General features: G+C 37.7%; 1 protein-coding gene across 1 annotated transcript in view; it reads right to left on the reverse strand.

Moving 5' to 3' along the window:
• LIPI (lipase I) overlaps nt 1-19,327 on the reverse strand; it is a gene marked incomplete at both ends in the record, with an annotated part of 52,147 nt that overhangs the window by 20,806 nt on the left and 12,014 nt on the right. The window contains 6 exons of the mRNA XM_079763754.1: nt 1,428-1,529; nt 3,235-3,402; nt 4,504-4,593; nt 9,235-9,336; nt 12,537-12,645; nt 17,387-17,772. Coding sequence (XP_079619880.1) covers nt 1,428-1,529; nt 3,235-3,402; nt 4,504-4,593; nt 9,235-9,336; nt 12,537-12,645; nt 17,387-17,772 — 957 coding nt within the window. The remainder of the gene's footprint in view (nt 1-1,427; nt 1,530-3,234; nt 3,403-4,503; nt 4,594-9,234; nt 9,337-12,536; nt 12,646-17,386; nt 17,773-19,327) is intronic.

The following is a 19,327-nucleotide window of genomic DNA, read 5'->3' on the forward strand; positions in this document are numbered from 1 at the left end:
GTGAGGGGAAATGGCCAATTAGAAGGTCACATACTGAATTATTCCCTTTTTGTAACATTTTCAAAATATAATTTTAGGAATTTATTAATGGATAATAGGGGTTAGGAACAGCAGGTTGGAAGGAAGTTGGTGTATGTGGTTATAAAAGTGCCACCCAAGGAATACTTGTGATAAAACTGTTTCATATCTTCAGTGTGGTTGTAAATACATAACCCTATATGTGTTATTGAATTGTGCAGAGCTAAACACACACACACACATACATACATACATATTCTTTGTGGAAATATAAATAAGATATATGGATTGTATCAATGTCAGTATCTTGGCAGTGATATTATATCTTACAGTGTTATGAAGTTTTACCATTGAGGACAACTGGATAAAGTGTACACAGGGTCTCTCTGTATTATTTCTTATATCTGTATGTAAATCTAAATTTAACTTGATAAAAATTTAAGTTAAAAAATGCAGAGGTCCAATTCTGGGTGATAGAAGACATAACTAACATTAAAGAATTATAATATCTTATAATGAATAGCAACTGTGACTACAAAACATTTACAACAACTGACTTAAACATATTCTTAAATGAGAATATATTTTAAATATTTATCCCTCAATTACCAAAGTCAATGACTGTGACCAGAAAATTTTATTTATAAACCACTTCAAGCTTTTCATCTCTAAACAGAATAATTTTGCTTTCTTATCTATCACCTCATAAATTCATTATGTAATACATTTCTAAAAGATTCTCTCTTGTTCTTCAAATTTTCCTCTTGTCTAATTCTAAATATGTTGGGAAAATTATTATTTACTTGCATTTTTTTCATTTATATTGTTTAATTTTGGTTCCCAAAAGTGTGGAATAGTGTAGATAAATGTCTTATACTTGTAACCTGTTATATGCTGACATAACTCTAAAAATGGGAAGGATAATCACGCAAATTTTGCAGGAAAAAACAAGAACCTTGATTGTTTCTTTGGGAAAATATTACCCAAAGCATATGTTCATTTTAGCTAAAAAATCAAGTGTTTACTTAAATGTGTAGCACTGACTCTAACAACTTTTAAAGTTTCTTGAAAGTGCATGATGAAATTTGAGTGGGTAGAAAGAATATTTTGGATAATATATAAAATAGTATATAAGACAAATCATTTTTTATTTGTTAAAAATGTTGACTTACTGGCCTAGCTGGTTTGGCTCAGTGGATAGAGCATCAGCCTATGGACTGAAGGGTCCCAGGCTTGATTCTGGTCAAGGGCACATGCCCAGGTTGTGGGCTCGACCCCCAGTGGGGGGCATGCAGGAGGCAGCTGATTGATGATTCTCTCACATCTTTTATGTTTCTATCTCTCTCTTCCCTCTCCCTTCTTCTCTGAAATCAATAAAAATATATTTAAAAATTTTTTTTTTTACTTACTACAGAATGGATTTATGCCAGTAGTATCCAAAAACACAGTCGTCCTAAGAGATGTTTTCATTCTTTCTTCTAAAACATCTTTCCATAGCTCAGCTTGATAACCTGATATTTGAGAAATAGAACATTAGAAATTGGACTTCCATCAAATAGCATGTAAAAACTTCAATTTCCTAAAGAAACTAAAGCATCAATGCATATTATTATTATTATTATTATTATTATTATTATTGTTGTTGTTATTATTGCTATTGCTATTATTATTCATGGATTTTTATAACTTAAAGCTTTTCAAATAACTTCACATTTTTAAATTACAATAATAAGTATTAAATTGAAGATTTACAAATAAATCCACTCCCTGGAAATCTTATCAGAACTTAATGTACTCTGTATGTCTATAGTCCATTTGTACACATTTTCATTATTGTATTACAAGTTCAGAATTGTACCTTAACTCTTTTTAGTAAAGTCATCAGAATAAATCAATTAGATAAAACTTTAACATTAAATTTAGCTCTATGAGTACTGCCCCCAATAATTCTATATATACATTCATATAAATATGGTATGCCTATGTATACATTATGTACAATATAGTATAATATAGGTAGTATTGATATGCACTATTATGTAAGTGATATATATTTTAGATACATACATTACAAGGAATATGTATTATACAAATATGTACATATTAAAATGCTTCCCACTTCATGTATTTGTCTGTTTCCACATTGCTACCTCTAAATTTGAGATCTGAATATAGTAGAAAGGATACTTAACTGGGAATTCAGAGGTTTAATGCTAGTTCTCACTTGTGCCCTGAAGCAATCCATATGTTCACAGGAGGTTTCTTATTTATATGGAAAAGCAATGGGACCAGAAAAGCAACCCCCAACATAAGGTATGAAGAAAACGAATTCTAAAAAATGTCTTGTGAACTGACTACGAGAAAATAAAACTGGCAAAGCTTGTTTATTTCCTACCCCTCCATAGCATTCTCTGCACCGCAGTGTAAACCTCCTGCGGAAGAAAATTGCAGGAAGCTGTGCAGTTCAGCCTTTGTAATCGCTGCCCATTCAACTGAGCCCCTTGGCTTTGGAAACATCCGGCAGATCTTGTCATGACACTGATGCGATGTTTACATGCTCATGACTCGCTTGGGGTCTGCTATTCTCCTTAGAATTTCTGAACAAACAGCCTTTGAGATCCTTTCCAGCTCTAACATTCTATTTTTATGTGGAATCTTTTTTTCACTAAATTTCCCACTGGCAGGCTTTAGTTCTCAGAAGTGGCAACACTTAAATGCTCTTACCAAGCTTTATCACTTCAGAAGGTGTGAACCATGTATGAGTCATGTCTACTTGCTAATAGCAAATGAAAAGTTAACAATGATTATGATTCATACCTCTTCACTTGCTCCTAACACTAAAAAAAAACAAACAACAACAAACAAAAACACCTCAGTGCCACTAAGAATTCACCAGTCTCTTTCTTTAGCGGAAATATAAATGGATGACAAATAGATAATGAGTCCTTTTGAATATAAAGAACATGGGTCATCATGAAACCACCAAATTTTTCCACTATATCAAGAATAGAAAGGCAGTTTATCAAGTTCCCTTCACTACACATATTAAAATATTTAGTAAAAAGTGAACTATTTTTTCTGGTTACTACACAGATAATTTTTCCATAAAATGTTGGCATACAAATAAATATGAAGACTTGCAGCAGCAAAATACTAATACAATTATGCTATACATTTCCCACAAAGAATTATACTAATTATAATAATCTCTCTTACCTAGCCTAGGACATGATTTCTTCTTAAAGTTGTCACAATCCACACATGAACCAGTCTTGTAATCTTTGTATGAATGACAAGGAAATGAAATAAAATTGCAGTTTGTTTCCAAAGCTGCCATGAACAAGTGGACTGCTCTCTGGTGATCACATTTAATAAATTTCATTCCTTATGTGTTAAAAATCAAGCAAAAGAATTGTAGATGCATTAAACTACGTTCAAGAAAATTGGAGAAAAATTAAAAATTAAGTTCTACTCAATACTGTTTTATGAATATTAAAGTGTTGACTACAATGCAGTGTTATTGTGAGCAACTAAATAAGTCATACAAAATAAAACTTAAGTTTAATATTCCCTTTATATCATATTTATAAGAAATTTTTCTAATCATTAAGAGCCATTTTTTTAATTTCAATAATTTAACAAGCTCAAACATGGTGCTATCATACTTAATAACTAGTATATATATCTCTCTTTTCTAACCCCACACCCTTAACGTTTCTACTCAATGTCAAATATGACTATGAAATATTAAAGCTTTACCCTGGCTGAATTGGTTGGAGCATTGTCCTGTACACCAAAAGATTGCTGGTTCAATCCCTGCTCACATATGGGAGGCAACCGATCAATGTTTCTCTCTCATCTCTCTCTCTCTCTTTCTCTTTTTCACTTCCTCTCTCTGGAAAAATATATTCTCAGGTGAGGATTTTTTAAAAACTTTATCATGTCTATTTTCCTTTGCTAACTTCTCACATCCTTATCCCCTTGACCAAACTTCTGTTGCTGCAGTGGCATTTGGCAATGTGTTACTTGACCACTGTACAACTCAGAGCATTGCTCTCTAAGGCTCTGAAGTTAGCCCAATCCCGCACCTGGAGCAGTTGCTCAGCTATTTATGTACAAAACAACAAAGTGCAAGAGTTTATAAATCTGTGTTTATACAATATTATGGTGACAGTAAAGATAAAATTGTGAGGCCAGACTTGTGTTATATGATACTTGGCTACCTGTGCTCCTTCAATGACTTAAAACTTTTCCTAGTGTTAAAATTAAGAACTAAAACTGCTAAAAATATAATGTACTAGTTCTCATCCATGACCTTTACAAACTAAGAAGGATAAAACTTAACCATTTTTCACCAATAACTCCTGATTCATGGGCAATAGTGATCAAAATTTTGTCCCACAGTTTAAGAGGAGAAAAAATATACTGATTTTCTTTCAACATTTTGAATCACATGTAATTCATGTGAAAATACTATTGGTATACCTGCAAATATTGATTTAGGACAGCCAGGCTGCTTTTGTCCTCCATTTGGATAAAAATCTATATGTCCCAAGGGTTCTTTAATGCCTAAACCTGAGAAGAAAAGCACACAAGAATCACAAAATGCATATAATCAGATCTACAACACTTGTATAAAATAAATTCTCCTATAAATCTATTGAAAGAGACTTTTAAAAATTTGAATTGAAAATAAAATAAATGTAATTTTTAAGAAGATGAGTTTTTGTCACTAATTCCTCAAACTACAAGTGCTGGCGAGGATGCGGAGAACAAGGAACCCTCATACACTGCTGGTGGGAATGCAGACTGGTGCAGCCATTGTGGAGAACAGTATGGCGTTTCCTCAAAAAACTAAAAATGGAACTCCCATTTGACCCAGGAATCCCACTTCTAGGACTATATCCCAAGAAACTAGAAACACCAATCAGAAAGGATATATGCACCCCTATGTTCATAGCAACACAATTTACCATAGCTAAGATTTGGAAACAGCCTAAGTGCCCATCAGCAGATGAGTGTATTAGAAAACTGTGGTACATCTACACAATGGAATACTAGGCTGCGGTGAAAAGAAGGAATTCTTACCATTTGCAACAGCATGGATGGAACTGGAGAGCATTATGCTAAGCGAAAAAAGCCAGTCAGAGAAAGATAAATATCACATAATCTCACTCATTTATGGACTATAATGAACACCATAAAGTGATGAACAAAAACAGATCCAGAGACAGAGAAGCACTGATCAGACCATCAATACCTCAGAGGGAAGGTAGGGGAGGGTAGGGGTCAAGGGGAGAGATCAACCAAAGGACTTGTATGCATGCATATAAGCCTAACCAATGGACACAGACACCAGGGGGTAAGGGCATGAGTGTGTGTGTGTGTGTGGGGGGGGGGGGTGAGGAGGGCAATGATGGGATAAGGACACATATGTAATACCTTAATCAATAAAGAAAAAAATTATATATATAAAATACTAGTAAAAAAAAATAGTGACTTAGAAGCCCCTAGTGTATCTTATCCAATCACAGTTTCTCTCTTTCCTCTAAAAAAAAATATATTTTCTATTAATAAAATCCTTCATTTTGCTATTCTTTATCATCTCAAGATGCCTCACAAATCACTATAATTTAGATTTGGCCCTTTTAAAAAAAATACATAAGTTGACTCATACTTCATGTATGATTTTGGCCTGGCTTCCTTAGACTATTAGTGCACAGGGAGGGGCAAAAGTAGGTTTATAGTTTTTCATATGGAAAATAATAAAAAATTTTAACAAGAATAAACTCTGTGTTTCATGTACTCACAACTGTAAACCTAATTTTGCCCTACCCTGCATTTCTGATATCAAACCACATGGTCAGGTGAACATGCAGTGTCAAAAATCTCTGTCCCCATATGTGATTGTCATAAAAAGATTACCAAAGATATCAACTCTGTGGCATCTAGTAGCAACTTAGATATGACGAGCTTTTCATCAAGAGATGTTGAGTGTAGTTGGCCACCATATCCATGGGTTCCACAACCATAGATTCAATCAACCACAGATCAAAAATATTACAAAAAAAAGTTACATTGTTTCTGACATGTGCTATGTAGTTAGGCCTATTATGGTTGCATCTCTATTGAACAGTCCAGACTTTTTTTCTTGTCATTATTCCCTAAAAAATACAGTATCACAGTTATTTACATAACATTTACAATATGTTAGGTATTAGTAAGGGAGAGATGATTTCAAGTATGTGGGATGATGTGTGTAGCTTATATGCATACCGTATACTGTGCCATTTTACATACGGGACTTCAACAGAGCTGCGAATTTGGGTATCTGAGGGGGTCCTGGAACCAATACCCCATGGATACCAAGTGATGACTGTATATGCCAATCCAAAAGAGTTTATTAGGAAAAGTAAAATATGCAAACAAAAATAATAAAAAGTATACAGAACTGATTCAAAAGGCCATAAGCAGAATAGATATTGGGATTTCAGGAAGAAGAGTTCAGACAAAGAACTTAAGAGTAATTGGGCAACAAGTGTGCTGTGTGTAGGAATGTTAAGCCGATATACAGAGTTAGAGATAAAGGTGACTTGAGATGTTGGGGCTATTGTACTCAAACTATGAAACTTTGGGCACTGTAGCTCAATTTAGATTCCAAAGAAGGAGCAGAATTGCTCCCACTATAGTTTCAGTCAATTGGCATATAGACATAGAAGTTGAAAAATTGTTATCTATGGCATATATGGCATTTATAGTCCTCACAAAGGCATTGCCACAAGGTAAATTCAGAGGAATATGGGAGCAAATAAATTACCTGGACCAAAGAAAAAGAAATTCGAGGAAACAGGGAAGTCTGAGCAGTCCAGTGTCACTTCCTCCTGTCTCTATCTTAACACCATACCCTCCCCATGCCCACAACCACAACACACCTTAATCAGAGCAACATACTAGCGAAGTGTAGACTGTAATCAAAAGGTTTCATTTTAAATTCTGCCTCCACCACTTGCTGGCCTTGTGACCTTGACCCTAGCTTCCCCATTGGTAAAATGTGAATGATAATGTTTACAAATCTCATAGGGACCTAGAAGAATTCCATAATTAATTCACATACACCTAAAGCATTGCCTGATGTATAGAAAATGTTCAATAAATCTGTATATATAAAAGGCTAAGTGTCCATCCTTCCCTCCAACTGGTAGCTATGATGCACACTGACCTCCAGGGGGCAGACGCTCAATGCAGGAGCTGCCATGATGCGCACTGGCTATTTAAAAATAAACGGCACCATGGACCTGGCACCAACAAACCAACACTTGGCTTCCCCCAAGTGGGACACAGGCCCTGCCACCACCCTGGAGCAACACCCCACCAAATGCATCCAACACTTCCAAGACCCCATGGTGCAAAATGTGCCCCACAGCCCAGCCCAGCCCAGCCTGGAAATGGTCCCTGTGGGCTCCAGGTAATGACATCATGTAGCAAAGCCTGGCTTCCCTAGCGACTAGCCTCCTTGGAATTTCTTCAGCCCAGGAATATGACTTGCTTTATAGCCAAGCGCAAACATTTTATAGTTTAACCAAATGTTTGTGAAGCATTTTCACATGCCTGATCTCATTTGATCCTCACAGAAGTCCTGCAGTAGGTAGATAGGAGACTCGGTGGAATCCTATTTTCTTTTCATTAGCCAAAAAATGGAGATTTGGAAAGTTTAGAAACTTGTCCCGATTGAAAAGAAGTAAGAAATGGCGGACCTTGAAAATGACTTCAAGTTTTCTCACTGCACAGAATATAGTCAAACACTGCTACAGTTAAAGATTTTACCCTTTGTTCTCCCTGCATGATCTATAACAATAATCTGCTTCATGTTGATATTTACTGCTGTGTTGCTGACAATTACCTGAATGAGAAGTTGGGGTGCTTCACTGGGCTAGAAAATGTTTAGCTAAATCAGAAAGCAGATCTAATTAAGCAAGTTTATTCTATATATATAAAAGGCCAAGCTGACTTGCACATGCACAATACATATAAAGCTCTTGCTGGCGCCAATTGCACGGATGTGTTTTGATCTGTCATTGTCGATCGTAAATTTGGTTGTTTTTGTTGACATTATGAAGCCTAAAGAAAGCGGCATCATTGACAGAATATGTCTAAAGATCAACTATTGCCACAATGTATCTCTGAAGCCAAAAGAAGCTGGCATCGCTCATTGTAAATCAGATCCCAATAATCCAAATGCCACTAAAATGAAACAAATCAGTATCCTGGTTCCCACATCAGATGCAATGACGTGTTCTATTCTTTTTCCATATGGTGAAAAAGGCTGAGGAACGGATATTGCATTAAGACTCAGAGACAACAGTGTAATCGACAATAATACTAGACAAAATGTAAGGAACGGAGACACACAAATGCAGTATTATGGATTTCATCTCTCCATCTGGGACACATTCAACCCTATTTTAAATGTTGTTATATCATGTTGTTATTATTTATTAATTAATCAATTTATATATTATTTTCATATACATTTTACTAATTTTCTTTCATCTCTGACACTTCTATTACAGAGATATGGCAATAGCGATATTAAAATATTTCTTCTAATTAATTGCCTTTCAATGTGCACGAATCCATGCACCAGGCCACTAGTATTATTATAATGAGTGTCAAAGGTATCAGGGTCATCTAAATTATTACTTGAAAGTGTCTGTCCAATGTATTCTGGCCCAAACTATCAATAGTCTATTAGAGATTTTCAGGAAGATTAAAGAAATTATTTCCCTACCAGTAGGAAAAGGTATTCCTTACCTGTGCCTGAATTGCTGTGGTCAGTTCTAGTTGATAGAACTAGAAAATGAGTGGAGAGAATGGTAACTTAAATACATTAAGCATGGGGGAAATTGTGATCAAATCAATAAAACTGTCAATAGAATAGTCAAGATGAAATATTTTTTATAATTTTTAATTTTTTTTGGATGACATGACAGTTTTTGAAACCTGAAGGAGGAACACTGAAGGCAAAGAGTGCCATTTGACACCACAGAATTTCACTAATTCCAAAAAATACTGCTTGTGGGAAATACAGTCACTACATAGTTACAGATGTATCATCACTTTATCTCCTACTCTTTCTCTTCTTAGGTTCTCCTATCCAAGTGTTTACAACCCTTTTTTCATTTTCAAATAATTAATCAATAAATCCAGCATTGTTACCATCAGTATCAGAATGGATGACATCCACAAACTTTGCATCAGTGTAATGTAATCTGCCATTTGATGGTTTTCCAGAGAATTTTGGCCCAGCAGGGTCAAGTCCTGAAATTCAACAAAGAAACTATCAATCTATTATTCAAATTCTACTATAATGTTCACTAGATCATATGCTTGTATTATTATTACATCATAAATATAAACCTGTATAGTTTTAGCTTAAATCTGTCTAAAAACTAATTTAAAGATAAATAAAATTGGATGAATAGCAAGTATCTTTACTATGTTAATAACTAGAGGCCCGGTGCATGAAATTCGTGCACTGGGTGGTGGGTGTCCTTCAGCCCAACCTTTCCCCTCTCGCAGTCCAGGACCCCTCGGAGGATGTCCGCCTGCCGAGGGGGATTGGGCCTAAGCCGGCAGTCAGACATCCCTCTCTCAGTCTGGGGCTTTCACAGTCTGAGAGTCCTCACTCCTTACCACCCCCCTACAGCGGAGGTTGGAGAGGCTCCCACCACCGTCGCTGCGCTCACCATCCATAAGCCCAGTCTCTGGCTGAGCGGCACTCCCACAGGAAAAGCACACTGACCTCGTGGCAGCTCCTGCCTTGAGCGTTTGCCCCCTGGTGGTCAGTGCTTGTCATAGTGACTGGTCATTCCACCATTTGGTCAATTTGCATATTAGGGTTTTATTATATAGGATACTTTTTACCAATTTTCAGAGTTTATCAACAATACAGTATTAATAAGTCACACAAGAGATGCCTCAACAAAATATTGTAGTTTTTTAGCAATTTCATTTAAGAAGTAATTAGAAAAAATGGTAGAACTTTAATAATATATAACTACTACTAATTCTGAGGGGGGGGGAGGAAATCAGTACCATCCCAGTCCTGTGCATTACTAGTTCATCCTGGATCTATCTATAGGTCTAAAATAATTGTTAGGCATCAGATGTAATTTGGGTTGTGAGATAAAATACATTTATTACTGTTTTATATTTAAATAAACATTTATTTATCATTCACTTCTCACAAAAGTTTACCACACACATAAGAAAAATATATTAAAAGTTCCATGAAATATGAATATATTTCTGATATATTTGAAATTCTAAATAAAAAGTCTAGGCTCATGATCTTCTGGATAGTGTCAAAAAAAGGAGGGAGGAGATAAAAGTCAATGCCTTGATAACATATACACAATGGAAAACACATCATCTTAAAAAGAGATTTTAAAAAGTAAAATATATTGTTGATTATCTCAGGCCCTTCTATTGTTCTTGTTTATTTAGCCCACTTACTGAATAAGGCAGAAAATTCTCTCTTCCTATAAGTGATTCTGATGTAGAAGCACCACATTTCCTGGACTTGTAAACTTTCATACTTGCTTGACATGTATAACCTTTCAAATTGGACTAATATGTGAGTAAACACACCTTAAAATAAAGTAGGTTTACCACCAATTGAAACTGAGTTAATGTGGTGATTGAAAAAGAATGGGCTTTGGGTGCTAGAGACCTTCGTGTAAATTCTGGCTTAGCTGTTGCTAACTTTTTAACACTTTCACATTCATTCAATTAACCTCAGTTTTCACATCCATATAATGAGAATGACACTAAAACTGATCAAAGGAAGGAAGGTATACTAAAGGCTTGTAAACATCCTAACAATCTGTACAAGTTATCCACTCCTCTCCCCCTTTGCTTAACTTTCCTAAAAACTCTATTACCTTTTACTTACACTTGAAATTATTAAAAATCTTCTATGGACATCAATCTCCATAACTCTTAAAAAGCTAAATTGGTTGGGGAGGGATAATATCCTACCAGTTCTCAAATCACCATTATTCTAGTGGCAGGTGAGTACTAGAATTATTGGAGGAGGTCACTTCAAAATTATATAGCCATCTAACCTCTATACTGTATATTTGAAAATTATATTATTGTAATTGAAAAATAAACATTAAAATAATAAAAAATTAAAATGAAATACTCACTGATTGGCACTTAGGTTGACTGTAAGGTCTGGGAAACCACTTGGACCCCTAGACCAGTGGTCAGCAAACCACGGCTCGTGAGCCACATGCGGCTCTTTGGCCCCTTGAGTGTGGCTCTTCCACAAAATACCATGTTTTTAGCAAAGGCCATCTTAGGAGTACCCTAATAAAGTTAATAACAATGTACCTACCTATATAGTTTAAGTTTAAAAAATTTGGCTCTCAAAAGAAATTTCAATCGTTGTACTATTGATATTTGGCTGTGTTGACTAATGAGTTTGCCGACCACTGCCCTAGACCACTTGTTGCTGAGAAATGGGGCCTTACTGGCTGGATGGCATCACAGGCAGGGAAAGAATCTGGATACCACCTTCCAGTAACAACTCCACACTAACGGAGTGGAAGCATATTGCCCTGCCTAGTGAGGCCACTTCTGTCACTGTCCCCAGAAAACTGGTACATGCTTCTAGAAGATGGCGAGCAGAGAAAAAGAAGCCCTGCATTCAAATTCAAGCTCTCTCACTAATTAGGCTACACCTCAGAGCTAGGAAGACCAGATGGCCCTGATTCTCCCATGATGGGTGGCTGTGCTATGTGGTTGTGGACTCAAGAACTCAAGGGAGCACCTTTTCCATCGTATTCTAGAGAAGTACAGAGCCCAACCTATGCAGCCATGCTCTGTGGCCTTAGGCCAATTCATCCCTACCATAAATGGAAGTCTCCCAGTATAAAGAAAATCTGTAATTCCAACAAAATTCACCAGCATGCCTAAAGGGAAGCATGAAAATCCATGTCAGCATTATTTGGTTATCAAGCTTACTGGATGAGGTAACTTTGTTACAGAAATATGAGGATAGCTGGGATCTGGAATCCCTTAAATTTAAATACCAACTCCCAATTCTCCTATTGTTTCAGTAAAATTTTTAAAAGAATTGAAATACATCAAATTTTGTGAAATTAAATATAGTACATGTTTATATTTTCAATTAATACATGAAAAAGCTTTATATTTAATGGACCAACTTTTTCTTTGTATTGTTAAAATAATGTTTTTAAAATTCAAATGGGGCTGCAGAAGTTGATCTGATTCTTTTCAATTCTATAAGGGTAACATGCTCAGCTAAGAACCAAACAAAACTTAAATCTAACTAAAATAAAGACTAGCATTTGAATATACAGTAATATAGAAAAAATAAATATTTGTGCATTATTTTTATGGCTTAAATATTATAGCTATTAAAGTTTAAATAAGGTAACTTTTGATTCTTAAATGTATGCAAACACATTAATTGTATAAAAAAAATGTACCTGTTATTCTTCCTAGTTGACCTTGAAATATCTTTCCAACAAATCCACTAATATGAGCCCCTAAGCTCATACCTATGAAATGAAAATTATCAAGAGATGCTCCATGCTTCTGCAGTAGAAAATGAAGTGTTAACAATTTTCATTTCATAAAATCACAAATTATACCTTTTGCATCAGTATTCTAAAATTTTTTCTAGTTTAATCCATTTCTGGAAGATAGAAAATAAGATTTTATAATTTTTAAATAACTATATCTTTGTTCAATTTCTTCCATGAAATATCTGATTTTTCTCTACATGTTTTTAATAATTACATTAAATTTTTATTTAAAAATCAGAGGCCTGGTGCACAAAATTCATGCACGGGTGGGGTCCCTAGGCCTGGTCGGAGATCAGAGCCAATTGGGACCAGGCTGATCAGTGCGAGGCCAGAGAGGAGGCAATGGTCGCCGGGTCAGGAGTGGAAGAAACAGTGGCTGGATGCCAATCACTGGCACCCCACCACTGTGCGATTCCCCACCTCCCTGCTCCTCCTTCCCTCGCCGTCAACCATGGTGGACAGGCGGCAGGCCAATCAGGGCCTACTGGCCAGGGGGAGGGACAGGGAACAAGAGGTTGGCCAATGGTCCCGAGGAGGAAGCCGGCCCTCGGCCCGCCTGGGAAAGGGGCTGCATCCATCACCACCCATCCCTGGTTCCCCATCCCAGCCTGGGGTTCAGGGGGGAGGGACCACGGGACGTTGGCCGGCCCTGGGAGGTTAGCTGTGGGTGCACACTGATTGAGCGTCTGCCCCCTGGTGGACAGTGCATGTTATAGCGACTGGTCATTCTGGAGACTTAGGCTTTTATATACTACTAGGGACCTGTTGCAGGAATATTTCCTGCAATACTTCTGGCGGGCTTCCCTCCCACCCCCCCACCTCTCCCGCTGCGATGGGCGGGGCGGGGCGGGCCGAACGGGCAGGGCGCCTCCTGCCCGTCCTGCCCACCCAACCCAGCCCGCCTCGCCCTGCACTCCCGATCCTCTGCGCCCGCTGACGCAGCTGCCTCTGTGGCCGTGCGCTGCCGCCGCCTCTGATCACCCTGACCCGCTGCGCATGCTGCCCCCGCCTCCTCAGCCCCGCGCGCTGCTGCTGCATGCCCCACCAGCCCACCCGCGCCACCACGCGCCACCCGCCCCACCACACCCCGCCCGCAGCCACCACTGCCTCCAAGGCCACCTCGGCCTCACACACCACTTGCCACACCCCGCCTGCCGCCTCCACTGTGCGCCCCACCCACCGCCGCCACCGCCACCGCTGTGGCCACATTGCCACCGCTCACACTGCCCGCCACTGCCTCAGAGGCCACCATGGCCTCATGCTCCACAGCTGCACCGCCGCCCACCCGCGCAGCCGCCATGCTTTCTGTTTTCTTCACTCCTCCCTCCCTCAGCATATGCAAATTAACCACCATCTTGTTCGCTCTGATTGGCTGTGGGCATAGTGAAGGTATGGTCAATTTGCATATTACTGTTTTATTAGATAGGATACTAGAGGCCAGGTGCACAAAATTTGTGCACGGGGGGTGGGGGCAGGGGAAGAGGGTGGGGTGGGAGGTCCCTCAGCCTGGCCTGCATCCCTCTCGCAATCCAGGACCACTGGCTCCTAACCGCTCACCTGCCTGCCTACCTGATCACCCCTAACCACTCTTTCCTGCCAGCCTGATCACTCCTAACCGCTCTCCCCTGCCAGCCTGATCGCCCCTAACCATTCTCCCCTGCTAACCTGATTGCCCCTAACTGCCTCTGCCTTGGCCCTCACCATCGTGGCTTTGTCTGGAAGAACGTCAGGAAGACGTCTGGTCTATCCCGTCTAATTAGCATATTACCCTTTTATTAGTATAGATATAGATGTTAAAACCTCTGTCATCTATTATCTAGAATAATATATGCAAAATAAAACATTTAATTAGTAACTCATTGTATAACAATAATAATTAGACATTATTGGGTACTTACTTTGTACTAGCTACCTTGACAAGTGCTTTATAAATCTCATATTTAATATTCACAATAATTCTGTGAGTCATTTATTTTTATCCTATTGTTCCTAGAACGTATGAAATGCAGAGTAAATATAATTTGATCTTAAGTTGCCCAAAGCCACATGTACTTATTTCTAAAAGAGAAAAAGATGTACTTCTAGTCCAGGTCTGTTTAACTCCAAAATATATTCTCATCAGATTATGTCAAATATTCTTGAAAGACTGAACAGTGTGGATCATCTTCATTTCAGAGATGATAAAATGAGACTCATGCTGTTTGAGTGATTTCCCCAGATCACAACAAGCTGGGTAATGATGAAATCTGATCTTTCAAGCCCAAATTTTAGACACCTCTCTGAGCTTCAGACACCCCTCCTTAGCCGGGGTGGAGGCCAATTAGGAGCTTAACTGAGGGAGAATTTCTTCCCCCAAGCTCTCAAGAAGCAAGTGAGGGTCCATTTTACACAGTGACACATCCAATGGCTTGTTGAAGATATAGAGCATTTACTTCTAATGAGAAATTAGACTTAGACGTTACAAGCTCAGGGTGATAATTTTGTTCAAAATTTTCAGAGCAGTGCCCAGAAACCTGAGGGAGTATCACTTGCAAGTTTAGCACTACTGATCCTATCATCTCTTCCCCTTAATATGGAGCTTTTGCAAGCAAAGCCACTCTTAGGAGCATATATAACACTACATATTTTCCTAAATTTTTCTATTTCACATTCACATTTCCCATACTTTAAGGTACATGTTAATTAAAGACCACTGCTGTAAGGAAAAAAATCAATTATGAAATTCATAGATTATCCATAACAACAGGTGAACCAATTACCTCTCTCTATATGGATGGTTTGGCTTTGTCCACATTTAGGTATATAAAAATAATTAGGATAAATGATTTTTGCCAATGATTATTATATAACAGGCACTGGTTAAGAATTAATTTTATTTAAAAGTTAAATATTGATATAAAGTTTTGTTATTCCAAATGTATAGCTAAGGAAATGAGGCAGAGAGGTTAAGCAATTGCTCAAAGTCACACAGATGATGGGATGGATTGGGTCTTGGAAACCCTCCAGTCTAGTTCCTAACCACTGCAGGTAACTACTTGGATGTGACATGCTTGCTCAATTTGAGCAGAGACTTAGAAGTTAAGCATAACACAATTCAAAGGCCATGAATGTCCCCCAAATCAAATACCACCCTTCTTTCCCTCAAGAGCCCATCACCACCACCTATATCTGGAACAGACATGGATCTCCATATGGATTGACTTAGTAAAGACAGATGACCTAAAACTGTCCTGAATTTATTTCACTCACCCCAACCCTGGACCTAAATGCTGGACAAATATGAATGAAAATAAGACCTCCTCCAAGGTTGGCAGAAATAAGCTACTTTTCAAGTTGTTTTCCTCTAATTTTTACCAATTTACACTTGATTAACTATCCTATCTAATAAAAGAGTAATATGCACATTAACTGTACCTCCGCTACACCCACAAGCCACAACCACCAGCCAATCAGGAGCGAGTATGCAAATTAACCCAACCAAGATGGCTGCAGCCACGGAGACAGCAGGAGGCTTGGGTTTCCCCGGCAATGGAGGAAGCCAAGCTTTCCGCCTGCCCTGACCTGCCTTGGCCTCTGCTTAAGGCTACAAAGTTTCAATTATAGAAGATAAATAAATCCCAGATACCAGGGCCTCCGCTTGGGTCGCCGGGGGGCGTGGCCGGCCTGAAAACCACCACAGGCCCTCGCCCAGGCCACCTCATGCCCCAAGGGAACCCCCACCCTGATCCGGGACACCCTTCAGGGCAAACCAGCCAGCCCCCACCCTTGCACCAGGCCTCTATCCTATCTAATAAAAGAGTAATATGCAAATTAACCATCACTCCAACACACAAGATGGCTGCCCCCATGTAGTCAAAGATGGCTGCCCCAATGTGGACACAAGATGACCGCTACAAGATGGCCAGCAGGGGAGGGCAGTTAGGGATGACCAGGCCAGCAGAGGAGGGAAGTTGGGGGTGACCGGGCCTGCAGGGAAGGGAAGTTGGGGGGACCCAGGCCTGCAGGGGAGGGCAGTTAGGGGTGACCAGGCCTGCAGGGGAGGGTAGTTAGGGTCAAACAGGCTGGCAGGTGAGCAGTTAGGCATCAATCAGACTGGCAGGGGAGTGGTTAGGGGGTGATCAGGCTGGCAGGCAGAAGCGGTTAGGGGCAATCAGGAAGGCAGGCAGGCAAGAAGTTGGGAGCCAGCAGTCCTGGATTGTAAGAGGGATGTCTGACTGCCCATTTCAGCCCGATCCTACTGGGATCGGGCCTAAATGGGCAGTCGGACATCCTTCAAGGGGTTCCAGATTGGAGAGGGTGCAGGCTGGGCTGAGGGACGCACATCACCCCATGCACGAATTTCGTGCACCAGGCCTCTAGTAAGTTATAAACATACTAGCCATACATTAGAAAGACTAAAATATCTAATGATTATATAGTTTATTCCCTATGTCTATATAGAATCATTACTGTATCTTGAAATCTGTATAGTGATAAAAAGTTAAAATCTTAAAAGATAAAACACAATAACTTAGTCTTTAACATATTTTTTAAATTAAGACAGGTCACATCTGGGTATAAAATTATCCATTTACATAAACAAAAAAGGATGGTTGCATACATTAGCATATCAAGCAGTAATTCTGAATTTTGAGGAAAAAGCATTAAGCATTAAAAGTATGAAAAAAGCATTCTTTTATTAAGACTTGGTAGTCTTGCATGACCCACTGTATATTGTATAACATATATAATACATAACATTCCACACTTACCAATAGCTTCTGAATGCACTCACTCAAACTCACAGCAACTTTTCTGGTGTTTTTCACTGCTCTATTGTAAATAAAAGTTGTGGCACCCCGGTTCCAGTCCACCACAACTATATTTACATCATGTTGATTCAACAGAATCCTTAGAAAGTTCTGAAGCCAGGATGGAATGGAGCCCAGTGGTCTGTATCCATGAATAAGCCAGACTGTTTTCTTACTTGTATTGAAGTTAACATTAAGTGAATTATCCTGCTCCAAGAGTGGCTCAGCACAATTTAGGTTGTTCCTTGTATACATTATCAAAACCATCTCCATTTTGGGATTAAACAAATCTCTGAAGGAATCCTTTATAGTTAGCTCAGAAAATTTAAGGCATGGTCTTTTATTCTCTGGAAAAAAAAATTCATTCAAGTTGAGTACTGAGATAGTATTTGATTCCATTCCCATTGCTCTTGTAAAAAGCAAAATTGAACTTGAAGGGTAGGGGGAATTTACCAGTAATTTCATTGGTACTTCACAATTTACTGAGTAACTACAATGTTGATGTGCTGATTTTTATCTGTACCATATAGCAATAGTTTGAGTAAAATTGTTAATATTATTAATAAAGCAATAAAATTAGGTAAGTTGATTATGAACTTTAACTGATATTCTGCAGAAAATAGTTACATATGGATAAGCATTAGAAAAATATATTTTACCTCACTAGTGATCAAATACATATAAATAAAAAAATAAGTTATCATTTTCTTCCTATCAAATTAAGCAATAGTAGAAAAATCATTTTAATACTCAATATTTGTGAGGGTAAATGTAACAAATATTCATTTACATGGATACTGATGTATAATACAGCATCCTTTTGACATTTTATATGTGTGTGTGTATATCACACAGATAATCTTAAAATATATATTCTGCCTGATTTTCAGTCTAGGATTTATATTAATAAAATAAACAATTATATTAAATGTAAAGACATTAATCACAGGGTTAGGCATAAGCACATCAAAATTTAAGACACTTTAAATATCCTCTTATAAGTCTTCTCATGCATATGTTCATCTTATCTATCTACCTTTCTACCTACCTACCCACCTATCCATCTATCTATCCAACCTAGAAGAAAACAGGGCAGAAAATAAATGACTAAGCCAAATCAATAGTAGTAGCCATTGCTGGCCTGTGAAACAATGGCTGCTTTATATTTTCTTTTTCATAGTTTTTCAGAATTGTAATTATTTTTCAAAATAAGTATATAATACCAATTTTAAATAAGATTATATGCTTGTACTACTTCTGAAAGTTTAACTTGGTAAGAAAATGTGAGAAAACTGTTTCTTAATACATAAGAAATTCACAGAAGTGTTAATATACTTTATCACAGTAATATCACTTATAAGTTTGTCCCAAGAAAAGAATTCTCACACACATTAAAAAATTAACCAATATAATTTCAATACTGGAGAAATAAAAGTTATATAAATGAACAAATAATAATTTGATTAAGTGAAATATATATACATATATATTTGATAAGTATAAATATATTTTAATGTATAAATATAATATATATGATAAACCATAATAATGTTATTATTTATTCATTAAAATCATTCCAGTTTGGAAAGTATATATGTGCTATTATCACAATTATTTAGAAGAAGATATAGGAGAAAGGCAATGAAGGAAAACAAGACCTACATTTAACTCCCAAGTTAACAGTGAAGAGATACTTGGACAAGATACTTGGAAAATTTCTGATACTTCATTTATTCTAAGTACTAGGGAATGAGGAAATTAAGAAAAGGGATAAATCAAACCACAGTACAGTATCAGTTCTTACTAGACTGTACAAATTGTATAAGGAATTGTGTCCATCCATATTCCCACCATCTGGAACCGTAAGAAGGCCAAATGCAATTGATACATCCAAACTGCTGG

Source organism: Cnephaeus nilssonii (genome assembly GCF_951640355.1).
Source record: "Cnephaeus nilssonii genome assembly, chromosome: 3".
Taxonomy (NCBI): domain Eukaryota; kingdom Metazoa; phylum Chordata; class Mammalia; order Chiroptera; family Vespertilionidae; genus Cnephaeus; species Cnephaeus nilssonii.